The sequence below is a fragment of the Talpa europaea genome, assembly GCF_964194135.1.
Source record: "Talpa europaea genome assembly, chromosome: 9".
Classification (NCBI taxonomy): domain Eukaryota; kingdom Metazoa; phylum Chordata; class Mammalia; order Eulipotyphla; family Talpidae; genus Talpa; species Talpa europaea.
The window spans coordinates 4,544,804-4,556,333 of NC_140076.1; the positions used below are offsets into that span (position 1 = coordinate 4,544,804).

At 48.4% G+C, this 11,530-nt stretch overlaps 2 protein-coding genes across 2 annotated transcripts; one reads left to right on the plus strand and one right to left on the minus strand.

Moving 5' to 3' along the window:
- On the minus strand, positions 1-5,125 carry LOC311177826 (uncharacterized protein; the record flags this gene model as incomplete). Its single annotated transcript, XM_084244064.1, has 6 exons — positions 1-5; positions 375-441; positions 1,113-1,243; positions 2,155-2,234; positions 3,718-3,780; positions 5,052-5,125. 6 exons carry the CDS (start codon positions 5,123-5,125, stop codon positions 1-3), a joined length of 420 nt encoding a protein of 139 aa, XP_084100190.1.
- A 1,085-nt stretch (positions 5,126-6,210) lies between these two features.
- On the plus strand, positions 6,211-10,786 carry NMNAT1 (nicotinamide nucleotide adenylyltransferase 1). Its single transcript, XM_084243551.1, has 4 exons — positions 6,211-6,364; positions 7,348-7,531; positions 9,911-10,053; positions 10,367-10,786. The coding sequence occupies exons 1-4, from the start codon at positions 6,250-6,252 to the stop codon at positions 10,765-10,767; spliced, it is 843 nt and encodes a 280-aa protein (XP_084099677.1). The 5' UTR covers positions 6,211-6,249; the 3' UTR covers positions 10,768-10,786.
- The last annotated feature ends 744 nt before the right edge of the window (positions 10,787-11,530 follow it).

Below are 11,530 nucleotides of genomic sequence, written 5' to 3' on the forward strand. Positions count from 1 at the left end.
TCAACCTGTCGAATACATAGATCTGAGGCAGGACACCAACAGGGCTCAAATGCTAACTTCAGGTTGTTGCTTTAGCATCGAGCCTTGGACCAGACACTGGCAAGCCAAATCAGCCCCTGGCCTGAGAAAAACACTGCAGGATAGAAAATGATCACTAGTTAAAGGAAGTGGCAAAGCAGTGAGAAGGAGAGCATTTTATATCCCCTTCCAACCCTCTGGCTTGGTGTTTACTTTGCTGTTCATATGCCTTAGCAGCTTGGAGCTCTTGCTTTAAAAGGAACCAGGGCTTCCCTACTGGTTAACGCTCCTGGCTGAGCAGTTATGGTCCTGGAAGCCTGGGAACCTTTGACGAGGACTGGTAACTGACTGCTTACCTGTAGATACCAAGCTGCTCACTGACAGCACCACAGACAGGTAGTAAAGTTCAGGGGTCGTTTTTTCCTGTATTTGGGAACAAAAAAGCACCGTGAGGAATACTTGTCTTTTAATTAGAACACATGCTTAATGTTTTTTTTTTTTGCCTCGTGGATTTAAATTAAGGCAGCAATTTAGCAAGACAGGAGACTCGCCGCTTAACGTGCCAAGCCCAACGGCTCCACTGTCATATGTTGCACTTTGTTCTTTAATTTTCATAAAATAGAATTCACCCACATAGAGAAAAATCTCTCGTGGAATTTTTTTTAAAAGATTTATTTATTTATGCGTACAAGACCTGGGGGACAGGCCAGAGGTGCGGGGGGTGAAAGGATTCACCAGAGACAGAGCAGGGAGCAGAACAGGCAGACTGACTGAAATACACTGCTGAGGGGAGCAGCGGGCAAGACAGGAGAGGTCTGTTGTGCCATGTGGGTAGTTCCCTGGCCCACCGGAGCTCGAACTCGTGCTGCAGAGATTGAAGATAGCTTCACAGATCTGTGCTTAACCCTTTGCACCACCAGGGAGGCCCAACTTTCCCTGTTTTAAATGGTGACCTGTGTCTAATTAGGAATTCTATTTCTATATAGCTTGATTTTTAGTGCAAATAGAAAATAAATATTGAAGGCTAATGGTATTTTGTATAGAGTCAGGCTTTCAGATTCAGATGAGCCTTTAGAAATTCAGTGTTTACATACGCAGTCTCTTGCTAAAAATGTCAGCACCATGTTGCAGACTCCTTGACCAAAGGACCCCACACCAAACACAGAAAATAGCCCCTTCAGTGCTGGTGGGACGGGTCCTGGGCGCGTCAGCAGAATGGCAAAAGCTGAAAGGACAGGACAGCTTCAGTGCTGGGTTTAGTCATCTCAGAAATATCTCGAACACAAATCTACATGGAATGTGTCCTTGAGGTGGAGGAGCTGATTGACAAAGCAAAATATAAAGTAGTGTACGTGATAACTGAAAAAACAAAATGATGTTGATTTCGTGGGCTTTGAGAATTTAAAAAGCAAAATAATGATAAACTCGTGGACTTTGATGACAAAACTGAGGTTTCTGCTGTGGTTCCCTTGCTGCAATAACGGTGACTGTTTTCTATAGCTCCTCATTATTTTACAACAAAACTGTGAGGCGTTATTTTCTACCTCCACTTAAGCTCAGAGAGGGGACCGCTAACTGCTGCTGGGGAGCAAACGTTGGAAACTGCCTCCTCTGTCCCAAGGCAGGGCCCTGCACCCTCATACCCCCCCTCTGGGGAGCTGTGCTTTCGTGGGTGACTTTCTAGAATGGTGCCAAGGCACTCAGTGATCATGTTTTCTTTTCTTAGACATAGCTTTTATTTACTTCACACACCACTTATAAACACACACAAAGGAAAAAATACAATTAAAATATGGTAGGTAAGATTCCAAAAGCTCCACAGGGTCATCTGCTCAGTATTTACTGAATAAGTGACTAAATCTAGTGAGCTTACACTATTTCAGAAGAATTTTAAAACATCAACACAACATAGTTGCATTTAACTTAATTTGGTTTCACATTCAAACTGTAGGCCTACTGAGTTACCAAGGAACTGTTTAAACATTTTCTTCCCCTGAATTGGGGATGTGAATTTTTTCCTTAAGTGTCAGTGGTGCTCCTGAAGAACAGCAAGTCCTGCTTTTCCATTTTTGGTCTGGCCATGTCTGGCAAGTAGTGGACCATTAGTAAGCCTGGGCAGAATGCCAGCGCACTCACCAATTGTGAAGAAAGTAAAGGCGATATTACCAACTAGGTTGTTGAGGAGAGGTTGACTGCAGTAGCGGGAAGATCTGGGCCTAAAAATCAATGCACAGTCATGTGTTTATTACTCAGTAGAAGAATCTGCATGGTAAGCACAGCCCAGAAGGCAATAATCTTGAACTCTAACCCTAATTCTGGCACTGGCTTCATTTGGCTACAGCAACTCTTCTTAAAACCTTGGTTCCTTCATGCTGCAAATTCAGGCTGTAGAGAGCCCATAACAAGCTTAAGAGTTATTAACATCTGTAACTGGTAGTCAAATAATATTTACCATTTCTTTAATTCATATTAGTTTGACATTTTGAGGATAAAGTATTCCGTGGCCATTCCAGCCTCCTGGAGTAAGGGTAAGCTGTGCTGCCCCGGCTTCCCATAGGAGAAGCTGCAGGTTTAAATCAGGCCAGTTGTAGTGAACATTGCGGTTTCCACTCCTTTTTTTTTTTTTTTAAAGATTTGTTTTATTTATTTGTGCGTACAAGAACTGGGGTGTAAGCCAGAGGTGCAGGGAGTGGGGGATGAGAGGATTCACCAGAGACAGAGTGGGGAACAGAACAGGCAGACTGACTGAAATACACTGCTGAGGGGAGCCTCGGGTGAGACAGGAGAGGTCTGCTGCCTCATGTGGGTCAGCTCCCTGGTCGGGGATCAAACTCTTGCTGCAGCGACTACAGATAGCTTCACAGTGCTGAGTCTTAACCCCTTGCACCACCAGGGAGGTTCCTTCTTCTTGACACTTAAGTGGACTCTCAGTTTTTGTGTTTTTTGAGAATTTCCACCTTTTTTTTCTAAGATTTATTTATTTATGCATACAAGAGCTGAGGTACAGGCCAGAGATGCTGGGGGTGAGAGGATTCACCAGAGACAGAGTGGGGAACAGAACAGGCAGATTGGCCAAAGTACACTGCTGAGGGGAGCAACAGGCAAGTCAGGAGAGGTCTGCTGCACCATGTGGGTCAGCTCCCTGGCCAGCTGGGGGATCAAACTCATGTTGCAGAGGCTGCGGATAGCTTCATAGGTTGCGTCTTCACCCCTCGTGCCACCAGGGAGGCCGGAATTTCCACGTTTTTGGAACTAGAATTTTTTATGACTATCAAATTGCTTTTGCTGCGTGTGTCCAGTGACCAAATTATTAAGTGGCTGACATTTTCTGCCAAGACTAATTTCCGTCATAGAATTTGAAATAACTTATCAAGTCATGCTCTGCTTGGGCGTGCCTGTGCTGCCTGCAGCCCTGCAGACATTAGCTAATGCTGTGCTGTACAGACTGGCCTCTAGAGAATGCATAATTTCAAACAGCAGAGTCCTCATCATCTTCCATTTAATGACTTCTTGTGCTAGAAAAAAATGTGTTGGTTAAAGTCAATCTGGCCAAATCCCAGCTAACAGGGCAGAAACAATGGTGCAGGCTCAGTTAAACATGTAACAGGAATGGCAGAGAGCTCCCGACTGTCCCTACAGGTAAGACATGCGCTGAGATGCCAGGTGGACTGGGGAGGGGGAGCTGATGGATGAGCTTACCTTAGCAGGACGTAGAGCTGAACACCCACAGTGGAGGCGCCAAGCACGAACACTGTCACCTGGCTGTAGGGGACCCAGCGAGGTACCTTTCACGTGACTGGTTTAGTGATAAAACGGTTTCACAAAACCAAATCAGGCTCTCTTCCATGATCATGTTCCCTGCAACCACTGAGATTAAGTTTTAAACACAGCAAAGATGCAGTGAGACCCGTACCGGTAGAACAAAATTGTGTCTGTTAACCCTGTGCTGAGAACACCAGCCACCTTCGCCGAGCTCCTGCACGGAGCAGGCGCTGTTGATGCTGGGCTCCAAGGAATCTTCAGGTGCGTATTTCTCTTACCATGACTAAATGCTGTGAGACAACCCTCAAGGAATAGTAAGACCTATTCATATTTAGTAGGCAAGTGTATAGGGCATTTTTAATTCACTTTCTCATTAAAGATGCACAAAATCCTATGAGGTAAGGACTTTGGCTTCCCACTTTATAAATGAGAAAAATCACTAAAGAAGTTTAAGTGTCTTGTCTAAGGACAAACTCCTAGTAGTAAGTGGTAGAGCTTGACCCAGGTCCGAGAGTGCCAGCTGTACGTCCAGCCTGTGCCAGCTCTGCCTCCAGCCAGACGGTCCACACTGCGTGTAACCAGTAGGCTGAGGGCAGACTTCCCCACCATGACTCAAGACAGGTCTGTGGTCCCGGTTCAAGCATTTGTGAGACCACCCACTCAAGATTACATGCACAGTTTCAGAAAATCCTCGTTGAGCAATAGTTGTATCTCTGTCTTTACTGTAAGCTGTGTTATTCACCCTGATTATTTTATTAATTGGGTTTAGTGCTGAATGACTGTACAGTGTTTGTAGAAGTCAAATCTGCCTTCCAAAGATGAAGCCTCATCCCCAGTGAAGGTCCTGAGAGAAATAGGCAATTTCAGCTTATACCCCCAGAATATTGGCGGCAATGGCACATTGTTAGAACAAGAATATAGTTACATGCTTAACGTTAGGATTCTGAAAGGAGGAGCAACTTTTTCCAGGTGTAAATTCCAAGTGGTTGTCAAAGTTGGTCATGTTGTTTAACAGTTGGCCAACATAGACTTAATTACTATGTGCGTTCTGAAATGTGACAAAGGCCAAGCAATTACTATCCATTTTTTAAAAGTTAATGTTTAAAAAACTGGCTTAATGTTTATGAAATGTTTCATTAGTGTTTACACATCAGTGTTTTTAAATTCTAAGAAAGTCAGTGCTTGTAAAATTGAAAGTACATTTTAGCAAAAGTTCAAGGCCACCTCAAAGAAGAAGTGGACTTGTCACCGTGGGCTGGGGAGGCACTTACAGCCTGAGCTGGTGAGAGCGGGGCAGCCAGCAGTGCAGGCGATAGGCAGAGTGGGCCAGGCAGAAGTGGATCATGCTGCCGCTGGTCCTGGAGCACCTGGAGCAAGCGAGGAAGAGCCAGAACAGTCCTGTTGGAGCTCCGAGACGGCTTCTTCACCTGCCTGACCCCCTTCCCTGCACACCTGTACCCTGCAGGGAGGGATGCAGAGGTGGGACTCTCCGTGGAGAGGGTCAGCCCTGTGGTAGGAACTCACTGTAACTTAATCCTTCAGTGGTTTTGAGGGTTCAGAGTCTAGTGTAAGCTCAAGTTAGCTATATTCATGGGATAAAGAGAACTGAGCTCTTGGATATTTGAGACAGGCCGTGAATGTAACAAAAGAGAAAGACATCTGCCTACACCTGGAGATCTGCTCCCCCAGCCCTTCCCCAGGACAGAACCTGGAAACCTGAGCTCATCCCCAAGGCGGGGCAGGACTCCCAGCTCTTAGTTTCATCCTGACTCTGAAGGCAGGGTCCCTGGAGGACCTGTCCTTCCTGCTCTTGGTCTCACCCCCTACACCCCCAACTCACAGCTCACGCTCCCTTGGGGAATGGTGCCTGAAACCTGAGTTGGGCAGGTCTGGGGCCAACACTGGGCTCCTGGTGAACTCAGCCCCTCCAGCAGGCCCTGAGAGCATGTGCAGTAGCTGGCAGGAAACCTCAGTTTCTGTGTGGGTTCGGGATATGGTAGGGATATTGCATTCACCACCCCGTAATACCACAGGGTACTTTGCATAGGAATTGGGGGAAGGGGTAGAAATGAGGGGGGTTGGAATAAGCCCCTGGCATCATCTTTGGGATGAAAATTGAAAGGTTGGATGTTTAAATTTTTTTTAAGATTTTATTTTTATTTATTTATGCATAGAAGAACTGGGGTCTAGGTCAGAGGGTGGGGGGTAAGGGGATTCACCAGGGACAGAGTGGGGAACAGAACAGGCAGATCTACTGAAATACACTGCTGAGAGGAGCAGCGGGCGAGGCAGGAGAGGTCTGCTGTGCCTTGTGGGTCAGCTCCCTGGCCGGGGATCGAACACATGCCATAGATGTGGTATCACTGAGACTTAATCCCTAGGTCACCAGGGAATTTACTTTCTTTTTCTTTTGCAGACAGGGGAGGTGTCAGAGTTTTCCATTTGGAGCAACTACTTCAAATTCTTGGTATGGAAAATTCAGCAAAGACAGATGTGGTTCTCCTTGCCTGTGGCTCCTTTAACCCTATCACCAACATGCACCTCAGGTTGTTTGAGCTCGCAAAGGACTACATGAACGGGACAGGTAGGAGCAGTAACCAGAAACAGGGATAGAGGCCAAAAACACACTCCTTAAAATATGGCCCTTTGGGCTGTCTTGGCCTGAGGGAGCTTGAGAATGTGGCAGAAGCAGTAAGGTCATTCCTACCTCTCCTCCCCCCAAAGCAGGTTGTGATCTCCTGTAAGGGGCGCCCTCCCTGTACTCCAAGGGACAGCCCATCCTTACCTCTGAGAAAAAGAGAGGCTGAGAGGAACCTGAGCAGCCTGGTCTGCCCTCTCTCTGCAAACCTAGTGTAGAAATGTCAGGTTGCACTGTTTCTTAGGGTCTTTGTTTCTTGATAAGGGCCCCCATGTCATATAAACCTCGTGTTACGTGAGCCTGTCTGCTTTTCTCTTATTAATCTGTCCTTGTCAGTTTAATTTCAGATCCAGCCAGGGACCCTAAGAGGGTCAGTGAACACCTTTCCTCTCCTACATGCAGTTTTATTGTGTTTGCTTACACAAGTGACCGATCTGTAACTGAAAGGCCCATGGGTGCTCAGGCACAGATAATCCTCATCACCAGGAGCGGATGTCAGCATCAAGATGTGTTTGGCCCATCACATTGACAAAAAGCTTAAAGCCTGATGGTGTCAAATATCAGAGGTTGGGAAGAATTGGGCTCTGCCATGCCCGCAGGGGAACAGTGCAGGCTGATCAGGCTCCCCCTAAAAAAACCCCCGAGCTGCAGGGGGGAAGTGTTTTGGGCACTGAGTTTTGAGTTCCGGTCAGGGGAGGAAGGGCTCTGGGGGGGTGGGATGGTTCCCAGCGTCCGGGCATGCGGATGTACGCAGGATGGCTGACGAGCCTGAGATGGTTGACTTGATGTGACGAGTGTTTTACCACAATTAAGAACAAACCCATCTGAGTCCCTGTTTAAAAGGGCCTCTGTGATTATTAAACCAGAGGGACCACTTTGTTTTCTGTGCAGAAATCTGACTTTATTATCAAACCGAACTCTCTGTCCAGGGAAATACAGAGTCATCAAAGGCATCATTTCTCCTGTCAGTGACGCCTACAAGAAGAAGGGACTCATCTCTGCCTATCACCGGGTTATCATGGCAGAACTTGCCACCAAGAGCTCGACCTGGGTGGAAGTGGACACGTGGGAGAGTCTTCAGAAGGAGTGGACAGAGACGGCAAAAGTGCTAAGGTGCTGACCTGTGGGGTGGTCGCAGGGCCTGGGTGTTCCAGAGCTTTCCTGTGGTTCATTAGGTTTTGAGATGCTGGCCCGCTCTGCACTGTCTGTCCGTCTGTTAGAGAAAGAGGCTGGTCTGTCTGTGCCCTGAGAGGGCCAGGCAGAGCCCAGGACAGTGTTATTGCCCTCCATCCCTTAGGTGTGGAAGAGGGGGCAGGTAAGTTAAGGGGCAGAGGGTGCATCTGTTTGGTGTACTTCCCTGACAGCAGGGGGTGCTGAGGTGTACCTTTCTGCTCACACCTTCAAAACAGTTCCAGTTAAAGGTTCAGAAACAAGTGAGTAAAATCTAATCACTACTTCATATTACCTTGAATATAAAATAAAAAGAATATCAGACCACTAGGCCCGGTATCTCCTTAGAGCCCTGGCCCTTCTGGTTGTGACCGTAGCAGTCAGGGCTCGGTAGGAAGTGGAGGCCACTCTGAGTTCTGAGGCAGAAAGGGACTTAGGTGCTTCAGTGCAAGAACAAGCCCCGGAGGTGTGGGCGTGGGCTTTGTCTGAGGGTCTTACTCCCTTAGCTGCTGTCTGAGTTCAGGAGACTGTGCCCATGTCTGCTTCCCCTACTGCCATTCAGCTCAGAATCCCACTGCTGGTGACCGGACGTGGACTGGAGAGCAGGCCCCCCATTGTAGAGCTTACTGTCATGCTCCCGGCTGCAGAGATGGGCCTCTGCCTCCCGCCTCCACCCAGCCTCGCATGGCTGAGTCCATCAACAGAATTTCAGTCACACCCAGAACCTGCTGCCAGCACCTCTGGGGATGCCTACAGGGTGGGGGGACTGGGTATCAAGCCAGAGGGTGAATTCCCACGCAGCCGCTTGTCAGGCGCGTGACTTTCAGGCTTGGCTGGGGAAGGGGCCTCCCCTGTTCATTGGCCAAAGATTTTCCCATCAGACACCCGGCTCCCATGTCCCTCCTTACCCAGCCCTCTGGCATCATAGTAACCCTGCCATCTTACATATTCAACATGGCTGCCAGGTGGGAAGGGACTCGGGGGCACAGAGGACACAGCTGGCTTCCTCAGGTGCGGCTTGTGTTACTCAGGTAACTGTTGTGAAGCAGCGGGCGTCCTGCTACCAGCCCAGAGTAGAGCCAAATACAAACCCTGTTGTGCACCCTTCACCCAGGTCTCAGGCACTTCCTCCTGCTCCCCTCCCCACCCCCACCCAGTCCTTATCACTGGGGCTGTGGTCCTTCATTGCTAGGTCAAGCCACACCCCTCAGTGCTCAGAGTGTGGGCTCCAGAACCAGGCTCTGGTTGCTGAACGGGTATCAAATGGGTGGGTTCTTGAATCCCAGTGATTGAGGCATCATCACTGGCACACTGGGCTGAAGATTCGCAAGCTCAGGTTTATTGCAAGAGACTCCTGAGAGCAGGAGGGGGGCCCAAGGGAGCAGCCCAGAGCTAGGGTGCTGGGTTCTTCTTTTATAGGGCTTCTGGGCACTCTCAAAAGCTTCTGGGGGCTTTTTTCTTCTTTGGGGTACTTTCCCACTGCCCCCTGCCCCTCCACTGCCTTACTTTGTCTCCTCGCCCCCTTCTCACCTAGAGGTGTGAGGCTGTTCCTTCCCTACACCTCTTTTGTGGTTGCCAGCTCATGCCTGCCAGCTCAGGAGCTGAGCTCATGCCAACCAGCTCTGTGGCTCTCAGCTTTTGCCCACAAACCCACCTGCTCCTTCAGCCTGTCAGCCTTTGCCCACAAGCCCCCTGCTCCTTCACTCTGGGCTTCAAACCCTGACCCTACCACTCACGCACTAAGCGGCCTTGGGCTAGGCTTTCACTCTCTGGGCAAGACGAACACTTGATACAGCGATGGCAATAACACAGTCACTTTAAGATAATGGGAGGATTCATTCAGTTAACTTGTTATTAAACGCTTCCTACTCCCAGGGACTCTGCTGGAACTGGAGTTGCAGCTCTCTTCCTTCTCATCACAGGATTGATAATATTTATGACACAGAATGTTCAATTTTAATCAGATAATCTTTGCAAAGGGTGACATAGTGTTAGACACCTAGAAAATAACTTGTGTTTGTTGTGGTAATGACGACACAAACACCTGAGACTTAGAACCAGAGGAGCCCCCATTTGCTGTGCTGCGAGGACATCCTTAGCCTTCCATCCCGAGGGCCCGCAGCGGGTACTACAGCCGACTGACCCGTCCGCTCTTGACCCAGCGGTACTGTGGATCATTGTGACCACGGCACCTGGGGTTCCGAGTTTTCTCTATCACCCAGCTTCCAGGATCAGGCCAGAGGCTTTTCGGCGTCTCCAGAAGGACAGCACTTGAGTTGAACACAGTGAGACAGGCTGTTCTATGGCTTTGTCGTTTTGTAGACACCATCAAGAGAAACTGGAGGCCAGTAACAGTGGTCACCAGCAGGACTCACCTGTGCTGGAGAGGCCTGGGCGGAAGAGGAAGTGGGCTGAACAAAGACAAGATTTTAGCCAGAAGAAACCCCTTGAGCCCAAAACAAAAGGTCTGTATGTTTGATCAGAACTCACTGGTAAACCAGAGTTGATTAAACAACTAAAGTTGATAAGATTCTAGAGCCGTGCCAGCACCCTGGTCAGCCTGTGCATGGGCCTTACTCTAGGCCGGGCAGAGGGAGGGTAAAGGCCCCTGAGCTTACTTCTCCTCAGTGGCCCCTAGCTGCCGAGTGACCCAGACATCTTTGGGGAATCTGAATGTGATTGAAAACTTTGAATCCTCTATCCAAAAATACACAGACATCCGTGTTGATGCAGGGAGTGTTTAGACAAGCCAACCCGGAGGCTCTCTGTTCTCCCCAGGTGGGCCGAGAGTGAAGCTGCTGTGCGGGGCAGATGTACTAGAGTCCTTTGGTGTCCCCAACCTGTGGAAGAGTGAGGACGTCGCCCAGATCGTGGGGCACTACGGGCTTGTGTGTATCACCCGGGCTGGAAATGATGCTCAGAAGTTCATCTATGAGTCGGACGTGCTGTGGCGGCACCAGAACAACATCCACCTGGTGCACAACTGGATCACCAGCGACATCTCATCCACAAAGGTGCGGCAGGCCCTCCGCAGGGGCCAGAGCATTCGCTACCTGGTACCGGACCTCGTCCAGGAATATATTGAAAAGCACAGTCTGTACAGCGCCGAGAGCGAGGAGAGGAACGCCGGGGTCATCCTGGCTCCGTTGCAGAGAAACACGGCAGAAGCTAACGCCTGAGGCGCCTTGCAACTGGATCTCTTGGACTCACTTCCCTTCTCTTGGAGTTACTAGCCAGGTGATCTCAAATCACCTGGCTAGTAACTGGGGCAAGGAATTGTGACTGTTTCATAAACTAAAGCGTAATCGTTTGGTCGGAATCAGTATTAGGTTATAGTCAGTATTAGGTTAAAGTTTTTTTCTTTGTATCAGAAGCTGCTAAGATGAATATTTCCCTATGAGTTTCCTTTTCCTTTAGAACATACAGACCCCTTTATCTTTAAGAGACTAGCAGCACTAAAACCAGAAGAATATTCAAACAAGCTCACTACAAATCAGAAGTCCAAAAGGACATCTTGACTTTACCATGAAGAGAAGCAAAGTAGGAAAAGCCAGAGCTCGATAAGAGAGAAATGCCACAGTTGAATTACAAGCCTAACCTCACTTCCAGAGGGAGCGCAAAGCTTGCCTTCCCCGGGCGGCCTCCCCTCGGCCTGCTCTTCTCTACGGGCTCTGACCGAAGTGGAACTTCCAAATAATAATTAAAGTCATAGCTTGATAGAAAATCCAAGTTCAAAATGTGGTTTGCTGCTGATTAAATTTTGTGGAAGTTTTACCAACTGGCAAGGCAGAAAGAGCAGAAATAGTTCTTTATAGAATAGTTTTAATGGTTTGTGAAAAGTATTCTGCGATAGAAACGGGACTACACTAAATTTCTAATAAAAATAGAGTAACGTATCTTTTTACAATATATATTATAACGACACCACTCTAGTTGGGCAGT

What these genes read in the sequence shown, in the direction of transcription:
- NMNAT1 (XM_084243551.1), top strand. Translation starts at nt 6,250, where the DNA reads ATGGAAAATTCAGCAAAGACAGATGTGGTTCTCCTTGCCTGTGGCTCC. An exon ending in GAGACGGCAAAAGTGCTAAG is followed by an intron (nt 7,532 to 9,910) that starts GTGCTGACCTGT and finishes GTCGTTTTGTAG; the next exon opens with ACACCATCAAGAGAAACTGG. An exon ending in CCTTGAGCCCAAAACAAAAG is followed by an intron (nt 10,054 to 10,366) that starts GTCTGTATGTTT and finishes TGTTCTCCCCAG; the next exon opens with GTGGGCCGAGAGTGAAGCTG.